This window comes from Chiloscyllium plagiosum, unplaced genomic scaffold (genome assembly GCF_037043375.1).
Source record: "Chiloscyllium plagiosum isolate Xiang-an unplaced genomic scaffold, Cpla_swu_hap1 HiC_scaffold_27, whole genome shotgun sequence".
NCBI lineage: Eukaryota > Metazoa > Chordata > Chondrichthyes > Orectolobiformes > Hemiscylliidae > Chiloscyllium > Chiloscyllium plagiosum.
In genome coordinates, this window is record NW_028270165.1 from 13,480,595 (window position 1) to 13,507,810 (window position 27,216).

The 27,216-nt window shown below is 45.6% G+C and overlaps 1 protein-coding gene and 1 long non-coding RNA gene across 3 annotated transcripts in view; one reads left to right on the forward strand and one right to left on the reverse strand.

The window, feature by feature from the left end:
- Window positions 1-232: 232 nt before the first annotated feature.
- LOC148143167 (uncharacterized) lies at window positions 233-10,545 on the forward strand. 2 transcript variants are annotated; one of them, XR_015751128.1, is made up of 3 exons: window positions 233-794; window positions 6,953-7,015; window positions 10,452-10,545. It is a non-coding gene; the product is annotated as an uncharacterized LOC148143167 (long non-coding RNA). The 2 variants fall into 2 exon arrangements; XR_015751127.1 differs by lacking the exon at window positions 233-794 and adding an exon at window positions 2,128-2,947.
- A 13,149-nt stretch (window positions 10,546-23,694) lies between these two features.
- LOC148143168 (uncharacterized) overlaps window positions 23,695-27,216 on the reverse strand; it is a 36,524-nt gene continuing 33,002 nt past the window's right edge. The window contains exon 3 of the mRNA XM_087975783.1: window positions 23,695-24,963. Within this exon, the coding sequence (XP_087831909.1) occupies window positions 23,695-24,963 (1,269 nt within the window). The remainder of the gene's footprint in view (window positions 24,964-27,216) is intronic.

The following is a 27,216-nucleotide window of genomic DNA, read 5'->3' on the forward strand; positions in this document are numbered from 1 at the left end:
TTGCTGTGTAACCTTTTCCCTCTCAACGTTGATTGTTTAAGTTCTATCCTTTCTATCACCTCTGACTTGCCCGTTCCAATAGGTACTATTGTCCTCCAGCTTGAAAACTGAGGAAAAGGATTGACTTAGCATCTCTGCCATTTCAGTGTTCCTCCTATTAACTCACTGGTTTCATTTTCCAAGGGACCATAGCGACTCTGTTCCCTTTAGCATGCCAACAGAAGCTTTTGCTATTCTTTTTGATATTTTGCGCAAGGTTTCTTTCTTAATTTATCTTTATTCATTTTTTTTAGTATCCCTTCGTTTTATGTTTGCAAGTTTTCCAATGTTTCAGCCTTCGAGGTCTGGAATAACATTTCGGAAAAGACTGAAAATGTTTAAAACAACTTTAAAACTTAAAGAAAAAGCCACCTTTCAGGTGGCTGGCGAGGGGAGCAGGGAACACATTCGCCCCGCCCCCATTGTCTCCGATTGGTTGGATGCCTCGTCGAACCGCGCCCACTACACGCGGGGTGCCGTCACGGTCTGGTCACCCAGCCCCTGGTGAGTTGGCGCATGTGCAGTGTAGATCATGTAGCGAGACAAAGGCAGTGTTACTGAGTGGGAGAGGAATGGCGCCGGTGGCTTAAGGAACAAGAACAGGACCCGCTGGAAAAGCTGAGCAGCCCTGGCTGCATGTGTCAAGAGAATCTGAGGGAACGTTACGGGTCCAGTGATCCTCCTTCAGAACAGAAACAGGTTTCGGAAACATCCCGGAGAGGTCGCCAGGCCTGAGCGCCCGGGGAGAGGGGACAGTGAGTACCTACCTCGACACTGTCCTATTCCCCCCGAGTCCAGGAACTCCCCACATACGTTCGAGACACCACCCACGTCCTCCACCTCCTCCAAGACTTCCGTTTCCCCAGCCCCCAACGCCTCATCTTCACCATGGATACCCAATCCCTCTACACCTCCATCCGCCATGACCAGGGCCTCCAAGCCCTCCGTTTCTGCCTCTCCCGACGTCCCCAACTCTCTCATTCATCTGGCTGAACTGGTCCTCACCTTTAACAATTTCTCCTTCGAATCCTCCCACTTCCTCCAGACCAAAGGGACAGCCATGGGCACCCGTATGGGCCCCAGCTATGCCTGTATCTTTGTTGGCTACGTAGAACAGTCCATCTTCCGTAATTAAACCGGCACCACTCCCCACCTCTTTCTCCGCTACATTCATGACTGCATTGGCGCCATCTCGTGCACCCGCGAGGAGGTTGAGCAAACTTCACTGACACATTCCATCCTGACCTTAAATTTACCTCGACCATCTGACACCTCCCTCCCCTTACTGGATCTCTACATCTCCATTAATAACGACCGACTTGACACCGGCGTTTTATAAACCCACCGACTCCCACAGCTACCTGGATTACATCTCTTCCCACCCTACCTCCTACAAAAATGCCATCCCGTATTTCCTATTCCTTTACCTCCGCCGTATCTGCTCCCAGGAGGACCAGTTCCACCACAGAACACACCAGATGGCCTCCTCCTTAAGATACTGCAATTTCCCTTCCCACATGGTTAAAGATGCCCTCCAAAGCATCTTGTCCACATCCCGCACCTCCGCCCTCAGACCCCACCCCTCAAACCGTAACAAGGATAGAACGCCCCTGGTGCTCACCTTCCACCCTACCAACCTTCGCTTAAACCAAATCATCCGCCGACATTTCCGCCACCTCCAAACAGACCCCACCACCAGGGATATATTTCCCTCCCCATCCCTTTCCACCTTCCGCAACGACCGTTCCCTCTGTGACTACCTGGTCAGGTCCTTGCCCCCCTACAACCCACCCTCCCATCCTGGCACCTTCCCCTGCCACCGCAGGAATTGCAAAGCCTGCGTCCACACCTCCCTCACCACCTCCCTCCTAAAGGAGCCTTCCACATCCGTCAAAGTTTTGCCTGCACATCCACCAATATCATTTATTGTATCCGTTGCTCCAGATGTGGAGACTGGACGCCTCCTAGCAGAGCCATTAGGTAACACCTCTGGGACACCCGCACCAATCAACCACACCGCCCTGTGGCCCAACATTTCAACTCCCCCTCCCACTCTGCCGAGGACATGGAGGTCCTGGGCGTCCTTCACCACTGCTCCTTCACCACCAGATGCCTGGAGGAAGAACACCTCATCTTCAGCCTTGGAACACTTCAACCCCAGGGCATCAATGTGGACTTCAACAATTTCCTCATTTCCCCTTCCTCCACCTCACCCCACTTCCAAACTTCCAGCTTAGCACTGTCCCCATGACTTGTCCTACCGACCTATCTTCTTTTCCACCTATCCACTCCAACACCCCCTCCCCCATACCTATCACCTTCTTCCCACCCCCACTCACCTATTGTACTCTGTTACTTTCTCCCCACCCCCACCCTACTCTCATTTATCTCTCCACCCTTCAGGATCTCTGCCTGTATTCCTGATGAAGGGCTTTTGCCCGAAATGTCGATTTTACTGCTCCTCGGATGCAGCCTGAACTGCTGTGTTTTTCCAGCACCATTCTAATCTAGACTCTGATTTCCAGCATCTGCAGTCATTATTTTTACCGAGAGGAGACAGTGAGACAGGGGAGGATTGGGAACTGCGGGAGGAGGGAGACTGGAGATTTATAAAGTCCTAGGGGAGGCCTGAGGCTGCGAATAAAAGCTCCACAGGCCCAGTGTTTACTTTGCTTGGGGAAGGACCTCTGGGGGCAACTGGTCGCCATATTCGTGAGGGTAAGACGCATGTTGTCTTGGGGCGGGGAGCGCGAGCATTCATGTTGGTGTGGGCACCATCAACTGTCATTTCTGGGAGAGAATTCCAACTTTGTGGCAGCCTTTGTGTCAACTAGGATTTTCTCATTCTGGATGTAAGTTTGCTCGCTGAGCTGGAACATCATTTTCAGATGTTTCATCACCATACTAGGTAACGTCATCAGTGAGTCGAGTGAAGCACTGGTATTATGTCCTGCTTTCTATTTATGTCTTTTGGTTTTAGGATGGGTGATATCATTTCCGTTATTTTTCTCAGAGCATGGTAGATGGGGTCCAAATCAATAGATTTCCAGTTGGAATGACATGTTCCAAGGAATTCTTGTGTGTGTTTCTGGTTGGCTTATTGGATGGTGGCTTGTCATAGGATGGATGTATGGTCCCAGTCAACATGGTGTCCTCCTTTGTCTGTATGTAAAGATACTAGTGATAGTGGAGCATGTGTTTTTGTGGCTAGTTGATATTCATATATCCTGGTGGCTAGTTTTATTCCTGTTTGTCAGATGTAGTGTTTGTTACAGTCATAGAATCCCTATGTGTGGGAATATGCCCTTTGGCCCAACAGCTCCATACCGACCCTGTAGAGAGTATGCCAGCCAAGCCCATTCCTGTACAATTACCCCTGACTTATGTACCACTATGGGCAATTTTAGCATGTCCAATTCACTTCGCCTGCATATCTTTGGATTGTGGGAGGAAACCGGAGCATCCGGAGGAAACCAACACAGACACTGGGAGATTGTGCACATTCCACACAGACAGTCGCCCCAGGATGGGATTGAACCCGGGTCCCTGGTGCTGTGAGGCAGCAGTGCTAACCACTTGTATTTCAACAGTCTTTCAACTTTAAACACATTCATCACAGTCTTCCCAGAGGATTAGACTGTTCTCTCTCATTAGAGATGGCTGGTGGTGGTTTATCTTGAGGGTCACCACACCTCAGCTGAGGGGGAAGGCCGAGAAGGAGATCCTCACATTTCTCCAGCTTGGGTGATACATAATGTGAAGCACCTTGGTATACTTTTGTTGAAATTTTATCATCAGTATTAGCTGCTGCTGTTGCTGTCATTTATTGGCAAGACTCATGTCAAGTGAAACAATTTCAGGAAGAAATTGGCAGCTGGCAGAGCTCCCCCACCCAATGCCAAAAAAGTGAATGCTTTTATTGTGAAAGAAAATTGGCAAAGAAAAGAAAATTAAAGTGTCATGTACCTTTAGAAAGAGTGGAAGGGTTGATTTTTCAAAATAAATAAAAACATTTATGAATTGGAGCAACAAACTAAATTAACAACGCAGGTTTCTTTTCACATAACTGCACTACCGCAAATGTCTGTATTATGGGAAAATGTTATGTACTAAAATCTGTTCTTATTTTGTAAAGAGTCAGGTCAATAGGTTTAATTTTGTCAACAGTGATCAATAAGATCTTGATTTATACAGCATCTATGTGAGATACACTGGGAGTTAATATTTGATCGAGTAAGCCTCCACTGACCACCACAAGAACAAAGTTTTTCCCTGTCTGAACTGTCAGAAAGATGTGCTTTCTTCACAAATTTTGACTTCTTGATGTGTTTGTACGTCTTGCAATATTTGATTTTAAAATATGTAATTTATAGTGAAAATGAATTGTTTGTGCTTTTTAATGTTGATTTTAAGGTACGCTGATAAGAAACGATGTATGCATTTAGGCTGTCTAAAAATAGAATGCTTTTCATACTCAAAGTTGCTGTGCAAACAAAACACAATTTAGGAGGTGATGGTTGTTCCCTATCTCAAAGCCAAAATAAATAATACCTGTGCTGTCAACACATGCAACCACTGCCTTTCACTCTTTTTTTTGAAAATCATTGGGAATTTAACACATCACACTCCTGCAGCAGAATCTGAGCACGTTACATCGGGCTTCCAATCAGGATGCTGTCACAAACCTCAACCTAATTTGGGATGTTGGGGAAAGTGCAAAATAAATGAATCACTAGTATATACCCTGTGGTTAAAGAGCGCTACAACAGTATTGTATGGACATGTCAGCTGTCTTGGTGAGACCTAACTTTACTCTGCGACACCTTGATTGGTTGTCGCTGACTGCATGTAAAATGAAACATTATGGAGTAAAGACATTTTTGCGACTGAAAATGTTTTATTTGGCCTTCAGCAATCACACCTACAGTTTTACCATATATTTTGCTGCTTATTTTGATTTAACTTGATGATGATGATATGTAACCTCAGTTGCTAAACAACCCTCAGTGGAGCCTCAAGCGTTGTTTGAGATCCAACACAAAAGCCAATTTCTTCCAAATACAAAATGTTGCTGACTACAAAGAAAAATCACACAAAAGCATTTATCAACACCCAGATCGATTTACCGCAAGAAATAGCAGTATTGGCCATTCTGCTCCACCATTCAGTGAGATCATGTCTGATCTGATAACCCTCAATTCCATTTTCCTGCCTTTTCCCCAAAACCCTTGATTCCCCACTGATCTTCCTTTGACACCTTCAATTTTTCAGAAGTTTAACTTATCTAGAACTTTGAAGACTGAGACACTTGGACACACAGTACCAACATCAATCCTTGTTAATTGTCCTTGCTTCTGTGCCACAGAAAATTGTTTTCTGGATCCTTGTTTGAGTCTACAAACTGCTCAATAAGCTCAAACAACCCTCTTCTGTTCTTCTCATGAGCCAATATCTCTGATAGCTCCATTTCAATGAAACTGAAAAAGCTTCCTATCACTTTTGGTTGCAGCCAATAGGGCCAATATTAAAGATGATTCTCATTTTCCTAAATACTTGAAATAGATTCAATTAATTTTAAACAAACAAGTTCTGACACATGTTCAGGTTCGTTTGAGAAGTTTAGCAGAATTGTTTTTCTCAGATGGGACAGTGAAACTTCTTTAGATTATTTCCACGATTGGAGGTCTACCTCCAGTTCTTTTTCTTAGCACATTATAATGATCTTCTGAACTAGTTTTATTTCATTATATCCATCCCTTCAAACAAACCAATTCTTCCCATAAGTAAATTCATCCATCTCCAGCACATTCTAGGTGATATTGTTCCTTAAATTCCATTAAAATATCCTATCTCTTTCCTTAAATCTATGCCCCCTAATTGCTGAAGCCGTCCACCAAGGGGAAAAGTTTCTTCCTATCTAGACCCTAAGTGTTTTATCTGTACAAACAGGTCCTCACCCAGCCTTCTCTGCTCTAAAAAAAATACCCTCAGCTGATCTAATCACTCTCATAGCTGAAACCCACCAACATGCACCACCCTGGGTTAGTATTCCTTTCTGCACCCTTTCTAGTGCCATCACATCCTTCTAATAATGTGACGACCAGATCCAGTACTCCAGCTGTGGCCCAACGAATGTCTTGTACAGTTCCATCATGATCTCCTGGCTCTCATGTTCAATGCCTTAACTATTGAGGGCAAGTATTTCATCTGCCGCCTTAACCATTTCATCCACATGTCCTGTTGCCTTCAAGAATCTATGAACACATATACCTTTTTCTGATCTTCAGTACATTCTAAGTTCTTGTGATTCATCATGTACTCCCTTGCCTGTTGATCCTCCTGAAATGTACCATCTCAATCTTTTCAGGATTGAACTCCATCTGTCATTGTTCTGCCCATCTGACCAACCCATCTTTATTGCCCTGTAGTCTAAAACTTTCCTCCTTGCCATATATTAGTGTGGGTTCTGAATTTCTTTTGGGCCTGATTTATTTAGGTTGCTATGTGTTTATTTTGTGGGATATTTTAAGAAGATTGGGAGGACACTTGGATCCAGTATCTGTTTATACCCAAAGAAGAAACTCAAACCAGAATTTTTTTTTATCCAATGTTTTCCCTGGTAACATTTTCACAATGACTTCAATTCCTGCAACACCCTTAGCTTAACTTAAACTATGTTCAAATCGAGACATTACTGAATGGAGATCATAACTTCTTGTACTATTAAATCTGTCTCCAGCAATGCTGCAAATTAGGTAACCTTGCATTATTATTTTATAACTGTGCTCAAAACCTTTTCTAAAAAGTGACCGGATGAAGATTGAAGTTGACTGAACTGCTTTCTTCATTTTAAAATATTGCCAAAAAAAGTAAATGTTCAAACATATGCAATATTTTTCTTTCTCTAAAATAGGTAATGAGGTGAAAGGGAATAATGGACAAAGCAATGAAAACAATGCTGACTCTAATTCAGCAAGTATGTTCTTTTCAATAAGTTTAATTCAATATTTAGTTAAATTACAGTTATGTGAGTGACACAAATAACAATACTTTAAGGCTGTTACTTAAGTTTAGAAATTCAATCACACTCTGTGTAGATGGCTTAAAATCATTATATCAAAAGCTTAAAGCGCTTGCATAAAACACAACCTCAGTTATGTTCATTATTTCCCAAAATGGGTTATCAAGTAAAAGGGAAGTATTATTGGAGATTTGATGACAGCGGGCAAAATGGCAACTCTAATTTCGCAAGTATGCAAGGTTTAAGCTTAAAATGCATGACGGGTTTATTTATCCAAGAAATAAGCACCTTTACTCTCTCTAATATTAGCTCCAATTATCAATATTTGATATGAAATTAGAAGATCTAGCTTGAGAAATTTTTTTTTTAGATTAGATTACTTACAGTGTGGAAACAGGCCCTTCGGCCCAACAAGTCCACACCGACCCGCCGAAGCGCACCCACCCAGACCCATTCCCCTACATATACCCCTGCACCTAACACTATGGGCAATTTAGCATGGCCAATTCACCTAACCTGCACATCTACAACGTATTGCCACATGCTTGCCATAAATACGACAGGAACACAGTAAAAGTAGTGAAAATTAAGTCAGATCTTTGTGGTTACAGATCCATAAGATACAGAAGCAGAACCAGTCCATTCGACTTGTTGAGTCTGCTCCACCATTCGATCATGGCCAATGTTTTTCAACCCCATTCTCCTGCATCCTCCTTGATTTCCTTACTAATCAAGAGCCTATCTTTATCTGTTTTAAAAGCACTCAGTTACTTTCCTCATTTCAGTGGCAATGAGTTCCACAGAGTCAGCTCTTTATGACTGAAAAAAATCTTCCTTATCTCATCCCAGAATTTCTTGCCACCGAGAACTATGGGGGCAGAATCCATGTCTATACTTCCTTGCATGGTAATTTGTAAATAACATTTGTTTTTTCAGGTTCATTAGCTGCTGCTTAAGTGTGTTGGTAGATTTGTGGGCTACCATGATGTGGAGAGGTTTGAGTTGTCCGGACATCATTTCACAGATGTCTTTGATGGAAGGTAATGTGGCTAGGGTTTCTGCGCATGTGTCTGCTTTGAGTTTGTTGTTGAGAAATCAGCGGACAGGGTTTATTGGGTACCGTTCTTCTTGAATATGTTGTATAAGTATTTATCTTCTGCTCTTCGTAGTTTCTGGGTGGTGCAGTGTGTAGTGGCTCGTTGAAATAGTGTTCTGATGCAGATTCGTTTGGGATGATTTGCTTCTGCATTAGGTACTTGGGTCTGTGTATGTTGTTTTCCTGTAGACGTTAGTCTGAAGTTCCCTATTGACTGTTCGCTCTACTGACATCTAGGAATGGCACTTTGTTGTTGTTCTCCTCTTTTGTGAATTTTATGCCAGTAAGGATATTGTTGATGGTGTTGTAGGTTTCTTCTAATTTGTTTCATTTTCTGATGACAAAGGTGTCATCACTGTGGCGGACCCAAAATTTGGGTTGGAGCATTGAGAGGGCTGTTTGTTCGAGTCTCTGCATTATTGCTTCTGCTAGGAACCTTGATATTGGTGGTCTCATGGGTGTTCTGTTGATTTGTTTGTAGGTCTTGTTATTGAATGTGAAGTGGGTAATAAGATACGGGTCCACAAGCTTGACAATGTTATCTTTGCTGATGAAGTTGGTGCTGTTTGGTGTTTGTGTCTTTGGTGGTTCTTGTAGTGTAGTCAGTGTTTCTTTGGCCACGTTGATGTTAATGGATGTGAACGGGGCTGTTATGTCAAAGGACAGCATAATTTCATCCTGTTCTATCTTGGTGTCTTTGGTGTTCAGGAATTCTTGGGTAGAGTGAATGGAGTGGCATGAATCTTCGACTTGGTGTTTTAGTCTTCACTGGAGGTTTTTGACTAGTCTGTATATTGGTGGTGTTCCGGGTAGTGAGACTATGTGCCTGAGGCGGGCGGGGGGCTCCTAGTTTGAAGAGGAGGAGAACAACAACAAAGTGCCATTTCCTAGATGTCACAGTAGAGCGAACAGTCAATGGGGAACTTCACACTAGCGTCTACAAGAAACAATACACACGGACCAAATACCTAACTACAGAAGCAATCATCCCAACGCCCACAAACGAAGATGCATCAGGAGATTATTTCAACGAGCCACCACACATTGCAGCACAGAGGAACTGCGAAGAGCAGAAGAGAAATATGTATACGTACTCAAGAACGGATACCCAATAAACCCAGTCCGCCGATTTCTCATTGATGCTTCCAAGCTAACCCTGAAATTTGGTTTGTCCCTGCATTCTTTCCTGGCTGTCTTTTGTGGGTTTTGAAAACTTTCCCAATCCTCTGACTGAGAATAAGAGTTGGGAAGTTGTGTTGTGGCTGTACAGGACATTGGGTAGACCACTTTTGGAATATTGTGTGCAATTCTGGTCTCGCTCCTATCAGAATGATGTTGTGAAACATGAAAGGGTTCAGAACGCGTTTAAAAGGATGTTGCCAGGGTTTGAGCTGAATGGGCTGGGCTGTTTTTCCTCGTGCATCAGAGGCTGAGGGGTGACTGAGAGTCAATAATAAAATCATGAGAGGCATGGATAGGGTAAATAGACAAGGACATTTCCCTGGGTGAGAGAGTCCAGAACTAGAGGGTAAAAGGTTTAGGGTGGAGGAGGGCAAGATTTAAAAGGGTCCTAAGGAGTAACCTTTTCATGCAGAGGGTGGTGTGTGTAAGGAATGAGCTGCCAGAGGAAGTGGTGGATGTTGATACAGCTATGACATTTAAAAGGCATCTGGATAGGTATATGAATAGGAAAGATTTAGAGGGATATGGGCCAAGTGCTGGTAAATGGGACTAGATGAGGCTAGGATATCTGGTTGGCCCGAAGGGACTGTTTCTGTGCTGTAGATCTGACTCTGGCTTGCCACTAACATTTGCCATGTCTGTATGTTTAGTTTCTCTCGGGTTGTCTGTGTCAATGCCTTGATGTCACATTCCACCCACCACGTACCACCACCACCACAGGGACGAGAACCAATTCATGTCTTTTTTTTATCAAGAAGCTGTATTGCAGGTTCAACCTGAATTTACACTTGTTTTGCTTCCCAAAATCAGACTTGCTCACTCTCAGCAATATCCCAATATCCTGAAAGATATTAATTTTCACGTGGTGTTATCCAAAATTCGAAGGTGTCAGTCCTGACGTTTTTTGCTTTTTCTGTCCCTGTAAGATCCTGAATCAGCAACTTCAGGAGAATTAATTTGAGGGAGTGAGAATGGAGGAAGAGAGAGAGAGTGGGATGCTTTCAATTTTGTGGAACAGCAAAAGAAAAAAAATGTTCTGCAGAAAGTGGAGTAGCTTGTTCTGAATTTCTACCCTGGACTGACCGTGATGACTTTTGTAATCTCTTTTTCCAGAGTATTTGAAGATCTGAAGACTGAAGTTTAAAAATCAACAGATGAAGGGCCTATGCCTGAATCGTTGATTCTCCTGCTGTTTGGATGCTGCCTGAACTGCTGTGCTGTTCCGGCACCGCACTTTTCAACTCCTCTCCAGCGTCTACAGTCCCCACTTTCACATCAATGTCTGACAGTCACTCAATCCATCGGGACCTCAACGATTTTGAACTATGATTCTGTGAGAAGGAGCAAAACATTTTGGTTCCTGTTTCAGACCATTTTCAGCATTAGTGGGACTGGATGAGAGTCTCTACTGTTACAGCGCACTGTGTGTAAAGCCTGAAACAGTTATACAGCCAGGAAAAAGGAATTTACTGTGGGCAGGGGCTGTAGCTGCGGCCATGGTGAAACCAGAGGAATCCCACACCGTGGAGAAACCATGGAAGTGTTGCGACTGCGGGAGAGGCTTCCATGCCCCATCTGTCCTGGAGATTCATCGGCGAAGTCACACTGGGGAAAGGCCATTCTCCTGCCCCGAGTGCGGGAAAGGCTTTACTTGCTCCTCCCGCCTGCTGGACCACCGCCGAGTCCACACTGGGGAGAAGCCATTCTCCTGCCCTGAGTGTGGGAAGGGCTTCACCTACTCCTCCCACCTGCTGGCCCACCAGCGCGTCCACGCTGGGGAGAGGCCCTTCCCTTGCTCTGAATGTGGGAAGGCCTTCAGCAAATCCTCGGACCTGCTGAAACACCAACGGGTCCACAGAGGGGAAAGGCCATTCAGCTGCCCTGAGTGCGGGAAGGCCTTCAGTGATTCCTCTACCCTGCTGAGGCACCAGTGGGTCCACACGGGGAAAAGAGCGTACTCGTGCCCTGAGTGCAGGAAGGGCTTCACCCGCTCTTCTGCTCTGCTGACCCATCTGCGGGTCCACACGGGTGAGAAGCCCTTTAGCTGCCCAGAGTGCAGGATGGCCTTCAGGTCTTCCCACCTGCTGAGGCACCAGCGGGTCCACACTGGGGAGAGGCCCTTCTCCTGCCTCCAGTGCGGAAAGTGCTTTACCCAGCCCTCCAACCTGCTGACCCACCAGCGGATCCACACCTGCGAGAGACCGTTCTCCTGCCCAGAGTGCGGGAAGGGTTTTGCTGTTTCCTCTAACCTCGTGGCCCACCGGCGAGTCCACACAGGGGAGAGGCCATTCAGTTGTCCCGAGTGCGGGAAGGCCTTCAGCAATTCCTCTGCCCTGCTTCGGCACCGGCGCGTCCACACTGGTGAGAAGCCGTTCTCCTGCCCCGAGTGCGGGAAGGGCTTTACCCGCTCCTCCACACTGCTGACCCACCGGCGGGTCCACACGGGGGAGAGGCCATTCAGCTGCCCCGAGTGCAGGAAGGCCTTCAGTGATTCCTCTGCCCTGCTGAAGCACCAGCGAGTTCACACCGGGGAGAGGCCCTTCAGCTGCCCTGAGTGCGGGAAGAGGTTTACATTTTCCCGCAACTTGCGGAAGCACCAGCGGGGGCACCAGCGCTCACAACAATCAGATTCCAACGCTGACATTGCCATGAGTCCCCCCCAGGACTGATTCTCCTGACAGTGGGTGCAGTGGGAGAGTTGGTGCACTGTATTTGTTTTCCATTGGACTGCAACCTCACGGCTCAGGGGTGGCATTGTGACTCAGTGATTAGCACTGCCTCATGGCACCAGGAACCAAGGATCAATTCCACCCTTGGGGCGACTGTCGGTGTGGAGTTTGTGGAGTATAGGAGAATGGATGAGATAAGAAACCGCTGCCTTTCTTGAGACAAGTCTCCCGGAGAGAAGTTGCTGACTGACTGTCTGATCTGTTGATCCTCACAGTGCCCCATTGCCCTCAGTTAATTGGAGGAGGTCCACACGGATGTACCGAAGCCCCTCTTTAGACAGTGGAAGGAAACCTGTGCAGACAGGGAAAACATGCAAATTCCACACAGTTACCTGAGGCTGGAATTGAACCTGGGTCCCTTATGCTGTGAGGTAGCAATGCTGAGCAGTGTGCCACCCCAACATGTTATAAAACTGGAATAAACCTACTAAGTTGGAAATGTGTCCATACCAAGAACTTACTGTAAATGTTTGGAAGCAAATGTCCACCGGAATTGTCTTTGGGATGGATCCAAAACTAACTTCGTTAATGATTGATTGAAATTACTTTGACCTCTGGAACTGTCTGCCAGAGAGTGTGTTGGAGTCAGATTCAATTATGGATCATTAAACTGAAAAGGAAAGCAATTGCAGTGTTCAGTGAAGAAAAGTACAAGGTACTGTAGTGGGCGGCACGGTGGCACAGTGGTTAGCACGGTGGGCGGCACGGTGGCACAGTGGAGATCCGGGTTCAATTCCCGCCTCAGGCGACTGACTGTGTGGAGTTTGCATGTTCTCCCCGTGTCTGCATGGGTTTCCTCCGGGTGCTCCGGTTTCCTCCCACAGTCCAAAGATGTGCAGGTCAGGTGAATTGGCCATACTAAATTGCCCGTCGTGTTAGGTAAGGGGTAGATGTAGGGATATGGGTGGGTTGCGCTTCGGCGGGGCGGTGTGGACTTGTTGGGCCGAAGGGCCTGTTTCCACACTGTAAGTAATCTAATCTAATATGAGTTTCCTGATTGGGGCTGTTCACTTGCTCCTGTTACCATTTCAGGTTGCTAACTTTTCGTTAGCATCCTGCACATGTTGGGATTTTTTCTCCTTTCTATATCTCCTTGAGTGACTCAGTGACAAATCTAGTTTATGAATTGTTCCTATGATATCTCATGAGAGGGTTTATGATATTCACAGTGTGTCCAAGTGACGAAAAACAAACTGTTCATCTTAAATATTTGATTTTAAACAATGGAAATAAAATTAATGTTTGGAAAACACAACTTGCTGTCTAGTAAGATAATCAGAAATAGGAATGGGAGTAAGGAATTGACCGTTGAGATGCTCTGTCTTTCATTTATCCAAATTCTCTTTCCTGCACTTGTTTTTTCATGACTTCATCTGCTGAAGTGACTACACTCCAAAAGCTTGTGATTTCAACATAAGAGCATAAGAACTAGGAGCAAGAGTCAGCCTTCCGGCCCTTCGAGTCTGCTCCACCACTCAATAAGATCATGACTAATCTTTTCGTGGACTATGCTGCACTTATCTGTGTTTTCACCACATCCTTAATTCTTTTATTTTTCAAAAACATATCTACTGATTCTAGTGATTGCTGAAGTAATGTCAAATACTTCCCTGGGCAAGGAATTCCATAGATTAACAACCCTCTGGGTGAAGAAGTTTCTTCTCAGTTCAGTTTTAAACCTGCTTCCTCTAATCTTGAGGCCATGTGCTCTTATCCCAGGCTCACCTACCAATGCAACATCATACTTCTATTTCTTTCATAATTTAATATATTTCTGTAAGATCCCCTCCAAACAAACCTGCTGGACTATAACCTGGTGTCATGTGACTTATGACTAAAAAATTTGTTATTACGCATCCTCATAGCTGTGGGATTTCAGGGCTCGAAGATAGGGACACTACCACTGCGCCATAAAAAAAAACCTCTGCAGCAAATAGGCCTTCTTCTATTGAATGAATGGGCAGAGGTTCCTTCTCAACATGGGATACAAATATTATACCCTCAGAGCCCATTACACTAAATTGAGCCCTCTTCGGTTGAATGAATGGATGTGGAGGTGCCAGAGTTGAATTGGTTGATAACGTTAAAAATCACATCTTCCCCCTGAATATGTGACACTACCGCTATAGCCCCACAGCCCGTTGCAGTAAATTGGGTCATCTGCTGTTGAATGAATGAACGGGAATGAAAAGGGCGGATACACTGACGTGGTTGTGAAATTCCCAACCAATCCCAAAGCTTGTGGTCGGTACCGACTAATCGGAGAGAGAGATTACAGAAGGTTGGACCAACACGACACGGAATGCCAGCTGCCATTGGTCAGGTGGAGTAAGGTGCGCTCTGATTGGAGGGGACGCGGATGACGAGCGTCACTGAAGGAGGAGACGGTAAGAAGAAGAAAAACAAAGATGGTGGCGCAAGGCTGCGGTTTTCTCATCGACTCAGCGGGTGGTTTCTGACGGAGGGAGGGGGCAGACAGGCATCGTTTACCTCAGAAAATACCTTTAAAATACATTTCAAATTAAAGTCGGAACTTTTCAAACAAAAGTTGTGAATAAAAGGAGACAGTCCCCGGTGGGGTTTATTGTTTATTTGTGTATAATTCCCGGGGCCCGGGAAGGGGGAGGTGACGGTTACCGGGTGAACGAGAAAACAAATTAAAAATGTCGGCGGTGGAGGAGAGAGAGCCGGCGCCCGCGGCTTCTTCGGCGGCGGCCGGATCCCAGGAGCTCAACAACCCCCCGGAGCTGGAGGAAGGTCCGAGCTCCAAGAAGCGGGGGGTCCGGCTGGAGGCTGGATTTGCTCAAGGCTTGTATCTATTAACTTATTTAAATGGTACCTACTGTATGGGGCTATGGTTTACATTAAAACCGGAGGGTCATGTCAGAGTGTTTGTTTATATTGAACAGTTGTAGGTAAAACACACTCCCTGGAGGAGCACCTTCTATGATGCTGCATTTCTTGCCTTCTGCCCTTCCCCCTTTTGTTATCTCCCATTTGATTTTACATTTTATTTGGTCAAATTTAATTTCATATTAATGAGACTTGGTATTCACTGTGTGTTATTAATTTGTTTGTTGGATTATTGTAAGAAACAATTAATGGTGTCATGTCATTTCTGATGTCAGAGTTTGACATTGAATGTGCAGATGTGAATATCAGTAAGTTGTGAAAATAAATCAAGAACTTGTGGTTCTGACAAAAAAAGCAGTTCACTGATATTCATGGCATTGTCTCATTTGAGTCTGACCAACAAACCATTTCATGTAGTCACCCAATTTAATTAAAATTTTCTTTGACTTAATTGAAGAAAATAACCCTGGCAGGCTAAAATTTGTACAATTTGTTTATAAGATTTATTTATGTGTCCCTTGCTCTCGATGTGGTCTCTGCCATATTGGGAGACTAGACACCAACTTGCAGAACATTTCAGGGAACAGCTCTGGGACGCCAAAACGAAACGACCCCACTGCCTTGTTTCTGAACGCTTTAACTTCCCCTTCCAATCTGTCAAGGACACGCAAGTACTCTGCTGCCTCCCCCTTCCAGCTCTAGCTACCTGACACTTGTAGGAAGAACACCTCGTCTTCTGCCTTGGGACCCACTAACTACATGGGATCAATGTAAACTTCACCAGTTTCTTTATTCCCCCCCCCCCCCCCCCCTGCCATACCACACACCTTGTCCCAGAAATCAGAGTTGAAAAATGTGGCGCTGGAAAAATGCCTAGAGGCCATGCCTCTAGGAATTCCCTGGCTGTTCTCTGGCATGGCACTCATCCACAGATTCTATCAACAAACACATTGACCTGGACCCAATATACCGGCCACTGCAGCAGACAGTTGGAACTGACAACCGTAAGTGGCAGAGACAAACCACTATAAATGCTGGAGGAAACATCACAGAAGTGCTTCACAAGAGGATCCCTAGCACTGAGGATGTCACCTAGACAGGGAATGAAACGTCTGCAACAAAAATTCCCAGCTCGGCGAACAGAACCACAACAATGAGCACCCGAGCTACAAATCTTCTCACAAACTTTGAATTGAGCATTGAAGTTGGGACATCCTGTTGCAACTGTCACACATGCCACACAACACAAGGCGTGGTCCTTCTCTGACTTACCATCCCTTTGAATATCAGGGGGAAGACACCCCCTTCAATTGTAACATTCAGGAAAGATGCCTTATTTCAACAAAAATGTGCTGTGCTCACAGATGTTTGGACAGAGAAAGGGAGTTGCAGTCTGGGGTGAAGCTCAATCTTCATTCAGAGAAAGAGAGGAGCAGCAGTAGCTTCAGAAGCTCATGGTCCAACTTGCGCATTCAGACAATAGGGGGGCTCTTCTGGGAATGAAGCAATGTCTCCCCCTTTCCATTCCTTATCCTGGGAGGGAAAGAGAAGGGGGGAAGCACTGTTCACTTGCAGCAATGGGAGGCAGAGAGTATGAATCCAAGCAGGGATCAGACTCTGCAAAAGTCAGTTTCAGTCGGCTTCTTCTGGAATATCGTGTGCAATTCTGGTCTCCCTCCTATAGGCAGGGTGTTGTGAAACTTGAAAGGATTCAGGGAAGAGTCAAAAGGCTGTTGCCAGGGTAGGCGGGTTTGAACCACAAGGAGAGGCTGAATAAGCTGGGGCTGTTTTTCCTAGAGCATCGCAGGCTGAGTGTGTGTTTTTTAAAGAGGCTTATGAATATTGAGGAGTGTGGATGGGGTGAATAGACAAGGTCTTTTCCCTGGGATATGGGGAGTGCAGAACTAGAGGGCATAGGTTTAGGGCGAGGGGGGAAAAATTTGAAAGGACCTTGCAGTCAACCTTTTTTTGCGTGTATGGAATGAGCTGCCAGAGGAAGTGGTGGAGGCATCTGGATGGGTATATGAAAAGGAAGGGTTTAGATGGATATGGACCAAGTGATGGCAAATGGAACTAGACTAATTTTGGATATCCGGTCGGCATGGACAAGTTAGATTGAAGGATCTGTTTCTGTGCTTTATGTCTCTGACTGTATGACTGGTGAAAAGCATTGACATTCGTCGAAACATTTATGCAACAGAAAATTATAAGAGGGTAAAGATAAACCTCACGTCATTGATCAATGAATCCTGGTGTAGTATGGCTGTATTTCCAGTAATAGTCAGTATGGCATGGAAGGAGTCCAAAATGACGGCTTCTTTTACAGAAACTCACACGTAAATCCGAGTCTTCTGGGAATCTAAGACAACCGTGCGTTAATATAAGACAGATAAGTCTGGGGTATATGGTACATATTTGATGGAATGTTTATGGCTCTAAAAGCCTGATTTTCAGTGTTTCTGGGCTCATAATATTGCACTGCAGCATATTGTATATCTTCAGTAAGAACGTCAATACCACATGATAGATGTCCATTCAGCAACTTGAGTGGACTCTTCATGGAGTATGCAATCCACCACATTACCCTGCTGTATACATTTACATATAGATCAGCACAAAGATCTTGGGTATGAAGAGAGGAAAGAATGATCCACAGAAACTAGAATTGTGTGTTCTGATTTTCTATTGTGGACTGACAGCAATGACCTTTGCAATCTATTTCCACAGGAATATTACAAGAGAAGAATTTGGAGGCAGAAATCTCAGACCAAACATCACATCGAAGTCTGACAGTCGCTTGATTCACCAGGACTTGGATATTGATAGCCTTGAAAACAAAGGGGAGAAGGTCTGTCTGCTTAGTTAGGTTTTAAACGTCAGTGTGACTGGAAACTCAGAGTCTCACATACCCACACACCAGAGCAGTGACTGGAACATGCTTTACAGACTGAATGAGAGTCCTCCAATTACCAGTCCACCAGTAACACCACACCTATGCTGTAAGTGTGAGCGAGTTTCAACTGATTGTTGAACCTGGAGAAATAAGAGGACACCTGCACCATGGAGAAATCATGAAATGCAGGGAGTGTCGGAACGGTTTTCCTTCCCCACCTGCCCGATATTCATCAGCATTTATACACAGGGCAGCGGCCATTCACCTACATTCAGCACAGGAAAGGCTTCATTCAGTCGCATCACCTCCTGGTCCACATTGGGGAGAAACTGCTCATCTGCCCTGTATGGTGAAGCAGATGAAGGACATTTTTTTTTTTTATCCTGGATGGAGCATACTGCAGGTATACCTGAAATAGATACATTTGTCTCTGTCCCATTGAGTCTCCAGCACAGGGCCAGGCTGGGCTGCTCAATTGGTGTCTCAGTGTTTATTCTCCATCTGAGCCTCCATCTACCCCTCTTCATTGCTCCCCCATCTCCCCTCCATCAGCATAAAGATATCCCCCACTTTTCGAAAGTTCACTTTACACTACTTCACTTTTACAAAAGACCTACATTAATACCTGTTCTCACAAACCGAAAGAAATCCGAAGAGGATTGTCGCTTTTACAAAGAAAGGCATAATATAAATTAATTCATGGTAACTGCTTCTTCGCTTTAGGCCCATTTCAGCTTATGAAAGGAACACTCTACTTTCTAATAGTGGGGGAAAGCTGTATCAATACAATACAGCACAGTCACAGGCCCTTCTCACTTGGTTTAGGCACACACACCCCCTCAAGCCTGTACTAATTCTTAATCCTTACTTAGACCTGCAATTTATTGCCCATGTGTGGTTTCTGTTCCTCTATTCACCTCCCCTTCATGTGTCTATCAAGATACACCTTAAACGTTGTTAAGGTGCCTGCTTCCACTACCTCCACTGGCAGTGCGTTCCAGAACCCCACCACCCCTCTGTATAAATTCCCCACCCCCACCACTTGTCCCCCAAACAGTCCCCCTCTCACCTTGAACCTGTGCCCTCTTTTAGTTGACCTTTCCACTTTGGAGGGAAAAAAACGCCTCTGACTATCATAGAATCCCTCCAGCGTGGAAACAGACAATTCAGCCCAACAAGTCAACACCGGCCCTCCAAAGATTAACATATAGAGACCCGTTCCCTTACCCCTGTGATCTACATTTACTCCTGACTAATGCACCAAACTTACACATCCCAGAAAATTGGGGCAATTTACATACAGACAATCCAACTGAACCTGCCTCTCCTTGGACACTATGGGTAATTTAGCTTCAGTAATCCACCCTAACCTATACACGTTTGGATTGTAGGAGGAAGCTGGAGCAAACCCACACAGATATGGGAGGTGGGGTGCAGGGACAATGTGCCAACTCCACACAGATAGTTGCCTGAGACTAAAATAGAATGCAGGTCCCTGGCACTGTGAGGCGTCAGTGCGAACCACTGAGCTACCCTGCCACCCCTGTCCAGCCAATCTGTGCATCTCAGCATTTTGTCGAGGTCTCCTCTCAGCCTCTGTTTTTCCAAAGAAAACAATCTAGGATTATGCCTCTTCTGCTCATAACGAGAGCCCTCCAGACTAGACAATGTCCTGGTGAACCTTGTCTGTACCCTCTGCCAGAGCACCCACATCCTTCCAGTAGCACAGTGACCAGGACTGCACACTATATTCTGAATGTGGCCATAATAAACAGCTGTAACGTAACTCTTACACTCAAGGAAGTGTGCTGTGTGCTTTTTTGACCACCGTGCCCACCTGCATTACCACTTCCACGGATCTATATGCCCAGATCTCTCTGTATGCCAGTGCTCCTATGTGTTCTGCCATTTATCATACAATTCTTATATTTCCTTCATCTCTATCGAGCTTCACCTTAACTGTCTTTCTCTCTTCATCTCTTTCCCTCCTTCTCATCTCTCCACTCATCAGCATATCATAAGACCATAGCAGCAGAAATTAGGCCATTCAGCCCATTGAGTCTGCTTCGCCATTCAATTATGGCTGATAAGTTTCTCAACCCCATTCTCTCCCTTAACCCTTGATCCTCACGAACCTATCTATCTCCGTCTTAAATATATTCAGTAACCTGGCCTCCACAGCCTTGTGGCAGTGAATTCCATAGACTCACCACACTCTGGCTGAAGGAGCCTCTCTTCCCTCTGTTCTAAAGGGTCTTCCCTTGACGCGAAGGCTGAGCCCTCAGGTTCTAGTCTGTCCTACCAATGGAAACACCTTCCCAACATCCACACCGTTCATTATTTTGTAGGTTTCAATTAGATTCCCTCTCATCCTTCTGAACTCCATGAAGTATAAACCTAGAGTCCTCTAATGTTCTTCATATGTTAAATTTTTCATTCCTGGACCATTCTTGTGAACCTCCTCTGAACATGTTCCAGGGCCAGTACATCCTTCCTGAGATATGGGGCCCAAATCTACATACAGTACTCTAATTGTGGGCTGACCGGAGCCTTACAGAGCCTCAGAAGTACATCCCTGATCAAAATAAATGCCATCATTGCATTTGCCTCTCCAACTACTGACTCAACCTGTAAGTTTACCTTGAGAGAATCCTGGAGTAGAACTCCATAGTCCCTTTGCACATCAGATTTCTGAATTTTCTCCTCATAATCCTTCTGTTCCAGAGTAGCAGCAGAGATTTCCAGACACCTCGATTGTTTTCAGGGATACCAAGGGATCTTGGGAATTGCCAGTATCTCAGGAGGAGGCAGAGGGGAATGTGGTGTGGTCCTGTAAACTGCAGAACTTTCCAACTCCCTGAATCAGCAGGAACTCTTTCTGGACCAAGAAACAAAAGGGCCACTGAGAAACTGCTACATCAGGAGGCAGAAATTAGGCCATTCAGCCCATTGAATGTTGGAGCAGACTCAATCATTCTTAAGTATCAAGGGTTACAGGGAGAATTGGGTTGAGAAACGTATCAGCCACGATTGAATAGTGGAGCAGACTCAATAGGCTGAATAGCCTAATTTCTGGTAGTTAACCATCCCTGGGAAGAAGGACGCAAAACAACAAGCTGTTTCCTGGGACAAATGAGCGAAGTGTTTAATAAGCTCATGATAAAAGGACAATTAAGTTTGTCTGTGGAAGGAAGGCCCTGACGTAAAGGAGTTTTTTGCAGGAAACGCTGTATCAAACAAACCACGAAACCTCGAGGATAAGAAGGTAAGCTACAGACCGGAGATCTCCAGAAGTGTGGGGAGGTGGTGTTAGAATCTAAAGAAGCATCACATCACAGATTTGAAAGCGAGGAATCTCCACCAGAATTCAACTCCAGAATGATGTAGCAGCAGTACTTGGAAGAAGAATGTTGCACTGAATCCCTGGACACTTCCAGAGACAGATACTGTTGGGGGAAACTCAGTTAAATTCTGCCATCAATTGGGTGATAGCCAAGTTGTGAGTGAGGTTGAACTTGGTTACATAGAAGAATACAGCGCAGTACAGGCCCTTTGGCCCTCGATGTTGCGCCGATCCAAGCCCACCTAACCTACACTAACCCACTATCCTCCATATGCCTATCCAATGCCTGCTTAAATGCCCATAAAGAGGGAGAGTCCACCACTGCTACTGGCAGGGCATTTCATGAACTCACTACTCGTTGAGTAAAGAATCTACCCCTAACATCTGTCCTACACCGATCACCCCTTAATTTAAAGCTATGCCCCCTTGTAATAGCTGACTCCATACGTGGAAAAAGGTTCTTATGGTCAACCCTATCTAAACCTCTAATCATCTTGTACACCTCTATCAAGTCACCCCTAAACCTTCTTTTCTCCAATGAAAACTTGAGGAGTTTTATTTTTGGTTGCTACATACAATAAAGTGTTAATCATTGTTTCAGCAGTTAATTGTGTGCAGTTTCTGAGTTAAGAGCCAAATTAAGATGATTCACCCACAACCACAGTGAGAGGCTGGGATTCATGTTGACTCCATTGCATTCAGCACTACATTACGTCAATACTTTTATAAAGCAAAGGCTGACAGCCACACCTATCTCAAACAGAAACACCCAGAGGAGCATGTCACCCAATAATCTGTAAAATTAGCATGAAAAGTGGTGTAACCTGCTCTAGTGATAAGAATAAATCCCCAACACTTTAAAATCAACAATCAGCAATTTATTTATCCAACTCTCACGGTGAACAAATGAACAAAAGTATTAACATACTGGATACAGGCCAGGAGCAGATGGGTGGCACTAGTTTATTTGGGGATCATGGACTGGTTGGTCTGAAGGGTCTGTTTCCAGGCTGCATGACTCCATAGCACGGAATGAATGGGGATCCATCCCAAAGATGATAAAGGTTTCAAGCACCACCTTAGGCAAATGTGTGGACACCCCTCCAGATAACTGAGGGCAGTGGGACACTGAGGGTCAGTAGATCAGTCAGCCAGCCAGTTCTCTCCAGGAGACTTGTCTCTCAAGAAAGGAAGTGGTTTCCTGCCCCATCAGCCAGATTATCCAGTTTGGATTAGGTCCTATATTTCCAACAAAATAGGTAGACAGGGCAGTGTCTATAACAAATATGTTATTCAACTTGGAAGCGTGCTGAAGACATATACAAGGATGTTACCAGGATTCAAGGGTCTGTGTAAAAGGGAGAGGTTGGACAAGCTAAGATATTTTTATTTAGAGCATTAAGAGTCTGAGAGAGGCCCTTAGAGAAGTGAAGAGATCATGAGAGGGTGAATGCACGGGGTTGGGGAAGTGAGGGCTAGAGGGCATCAGTTTAAGGTTAGAGGAAAAAGAATAAAAGGGAATGTGAGGGGCAACGTTTCTTTTCACGCAGACGGTGGTACACATATAGAATGAGATGCCAGCGGAAGTGGTTGAGGTGGGTACATTAACAACATTTAAAATGCATTTGGGCAAATACGTGGATAGGAAATGTATGGTAGGAAATGGGCCAACTGCAGGGAAATGGGCTTAGTGTTGATGGACAGTTTGGTCGGTGTGGACCATGTTTGGCCGAAGGGCCTGTCTCCTGCTGTCGGACTCTATGATTTGCATCTCTTTGTTGGTCAGACAGTTTTGAGTTTCCAAATGGAACATCTCACAATCAGGCCAAATGAAATCCAATCTCATTCGTCAACTCTGATGCGGAGGTGCTGGTGTTGAATTGGGGTGGACAAGGTCGGAAGTCACACGGCACCAGATGAAGTGATGAAGGAGCAGCACTCATGAAAGAGCAATGCTCCTAAAGCTTGTGATTTCAAATAAACTTGTTGCACTGTAACACGGTGTCGTGTCACTTCTGACTTCTTCACTCAAACTTGATGGGATACTTTGTCCAACTCGGCATATTTTATCAAGATTGCTTGGAGGAATTCTTTTTTTTAAAGATTAGATTCCCTACAGTATGGAAACAGGTCCTTTCGCCCAACAAGTCCACACTGGCCCTCCGCAGAGTAACCCAGCCATTCCCCTATCTCTATTCCTCTACATTTACCCCAACTAATGCACCACACCTACACATCCCTGAACACTATGGGACAATTTAGATGGGCCAATTCATCCTAACCTGCACACCTTTAGACCAGGGAAGGAAACCAGAGCACTCAGAGGTAACCCATACAGACGTGGGGCGTGCAATGTGAAAGCTACACACAGACTGTCTCCCCAAGGGTGGAATTGAACCCAGGTCAGCATCGTGAGGCAGTGGTACTAACCACAGAGTCACCATGCCACCCCTGAGCCACGTAGGTGGGCTTGGTGGGGGTGAGTCCAGCACAAAACACAAAAGCTCACTGCACCCACTGTCAGAATGGGCAGGAGGTTCAGCCCTGGGGGTGACCCACTGCAGCGTCACTGGTGGAATCTGATTGTTGGATGCACTGGTGCCTCCGCAAGTTGCAGGACAATGTGAACCTCCGCCCGCAGTCGGGGCAGGCAAACGGCCTCCCCCCGGTGTGGACCCATTGATGGGCCAGCAGTTTGGAGGAGTGGGTGAACCCCTTCCCGCACTCGGGGCAGCTGAATGGCCTTTCCCTGGTGTGGACCCGCTGGTGGGACAACAGGTCAGAGGAATTGCTGAAGGCCTTACCACACTCAGAGCAGGTGAAGGGCCTCTCTCCCATGTGGGTTCGCCGGTGTCTCAGCAGGTCCGAGGATTTACTGAAGCCCTTCCCACACTCTGGGCAGCTGAAGGGTCTCTCCCCTGTGTGGACCTGCTGATGGGCCAGCAGGTTGGAGGACTTACTGAAGGCCTTCCCACACTCTGGGCAGCTGAAGGGCCTCTCCCCCGTGTGGACCCGCTGATGGGCCAGCAGGTTGGAGGATTGACTGAAGGCCTTCCCGCATTCTGGGCAGCTGAAGGGCCTCTCCCCCGTGTGGACCCGCTGATGGGCCAGCAGGGAGGAGGAATTGCTGAAGGCCTTCCCACACTCTAGGCAGCTGAAGGGCCTCTCCCCCGTGTGGACCTGCTGGTGCCTCAGCAGGTTGGAGGATTTGCTGAAGGCCTTCCCACACTCTGGGCAGCTGACTGGCCTGTCCCCCGTGTGGATTCGCCGGTGGGTCAGCAGAGAGGAGGAATTGCTGAAGGCCTTCCCGCACTCTGGGCAGCGAAAGGGCCGTTCCCCCGTGTGGACCCGCTGATGGACCAGCAGGGAGGAGGAATTGCTGAAGGCCTTCCCACACTCTGGGCAGCTGAAGGGCCTCTCCCCCGTGTGGACCCGCCGGTGCCTCAGCAGGTTGGAGGAATCGCTGAAGGCCTTCCCGCATTCAGGGCAGCTGAATGGCCTCTCCCCCGTGTGGACCCGCCGGTGCGTCAGCAGGTTGGAGGAATTGCTGAAGGCTTTCCCGCACTCATGGCAACTAAAGAGCCTCTCCCCTGCGTGGAATCGCTGGTGGGTCTGGAGGTTGTCCACCCAAGTGAATCCTTTCCCGCACATGGAGCAGTAAAACTTCCTCTCACCAGTGTTTATATGCTGGTGGGCCAGCAGGACACAGGAGCAAGTAAAGCCCTTTGCCCGCTCGGGGCAGGAGAACGGCCTCTTCCCAGTGTGATTGCACTGATGAGCCGCCAGGACAGGTGGGACATGGAAGCCCTTCCCGCAGTCGCCACAATTCCATGGTTTCTCAACAGGGCGTGTTTCCTCAGGTTTCTCCATGGCCGAAGCTTCAGCTGCACACACACGTGTACAACCCTGCCATGAATTCTTCTTTCCAGGCAGTAGAGTTGTTTCAGGCTCCACACTCAGTGCGCTGCAATAGTAGGGTCTTTCAACCAGTGCCCCCGTACTCAAACAGGGACCAAAAAGAAAGCTTTGCTCCTTCTCACAGAATCATAGTTAAAAATTGTTGCGGTCCTGATGGATTGAGTAACTATCAGACATTGATGTGAAAGTGAGGACTGGAGACGCTGGAGAGTCAGAGTCAAAAACTGCATCGCTGGAAAAGGGCAGCACGGCAAGCAGCATCAGAGAAGCAGGAGAATCAACATTTTGGACATAAGCCCTTTATCTGTTAACTTGAAACTTCTGTCTTCAGATAGTCTGTAAGAAAAGATTACAAAAGTCATCACTGCCAGTCCAGTTTTTTTTATAGATATTTTTATTAGAAATTTAACATTTTAACAAGTTTACAAAAATAAACAAAACTCTCAGATATAAACGTTGATATACAATTTACTCAAATATACAATAGTCAAAATTTAAAAAAAAAACAGAAAAAAACGAAAAAGAAGAAGAAAAAACAAACAAAACTCAACTATCTACTAATCTAACCTACAACTAACCAGAGTGTATATTTAAGTCTCTTACACGCTCGGAATGTGTTAACATCAGATATAATAAAAACCGTATTCGTGCGGGATTCCTCCCCTGAGGGGCCCCGGATCAGCCAGGTTTGTAATCTCAATTAAATAAAAGCCCTTGTTAGGATAGCCAAAATATCTGTATTTATGTCATTCAAAAAGGGCTGCCATATTTTCTAAAATAATTCAGTCTTTCGGTGCACCATATTTGTAAGGAAGTCAAGGGGAATACATTCCATAATTAATCTGTGCCAATTTGAAAGTCCAGGGTGGCCCTCAGCCGCCCAGTTCACCAAAATATTTTGAAAGAAAGAATAGAAAATAGTCTCTTCCCGTAGGTGTCCAGGGAGGGAAGGTTCGAAAAGCCCAAGAGGAGAGATACAGGGTCCACTTTAATTTCCGTTCCTAAAATTTCTGTCAGGGTACTTTCTACTTTAGTCCAATATCTGCGGATCTTATGACAGGTCCATAGGCAATGTATAAGAGTGCCCACCTCTATTTTGCATTGAGGACACATTGGAGATGCTCCTGCCTTAAATTTTGCCAATCGAAACGGTGCTATATGGGCCCTATGAAGTATCTTCAGCTGGATAGCCTGGGTTCTGTTACAGATAGTAATTCTTCTAGCATTTTCCCAAATATCATTCCACGTTTCTATAGAGATTTCTAGTCCCAAATCCTGGTCCCATGTTTTAAGCAGATTATCCATATCTCCCGATACTTCATCATGTAGTAAATGATAAATAGTACTGACGGAAGATACCCCCACTGGTCGTAGGACACTACATTCTCTATCTGATTTATAAAGACTATCTAAAAACGTGGTCTTCTTCTGTATATAATCTCGAATTTGGAAGTATCGAAAGAGGTCTCCATTAGGTACTCCGAATTTCTGACGCAGCTGTTCAAAAGACATCAGGACCCCATCTTTAAATAGATCCCCTAAACATGAGATACCCCTGGATCTCCAGAGTTTAAAAGTGGCATCTGTAAACCCCGGTTGGAATGCCCATGCTCCCACTATCGGTGCATAGGGGGATGTTTTATGTGAATTGCCCTCATTTTGCTGCATTATATTTCAAGTACTGCCAGTCCAGTTAAGAATGAGATATCAAGGCATTGACACTGACACCAGAGAGAAACTGTACATATAGATTTGGCAAATGTTAGTGGCAAGCCAGAGTGATAGAGATATGTAGCACAGAAACAGACCCTTCGGTGTAATTCATGCGTGCCAACTAGATAACCTAACCTAATCTCGGCCAATTTGCCAGCATTTGGGCCCATATCGTCTAAACCCTTCCTAATCGTATACCCATCCAGACGCCTTTTAATGTCATAATTGTACCAGCACCCACCACTTCCTCTGACAGCTCTTTCCTTAAACACGCCACTTTCTGCATGAAAGACTTATCCCTTAGGTTCCTTTGTTGAGTTCTTTTGCTTGAGCTTCTTACATTGCAATACGCCAACTTCTGTGAACAACCAAACTTTATTAAGTACAGTACAAGCTGTGGAGAAACTCTTAACACTCTTCGCAATGCTG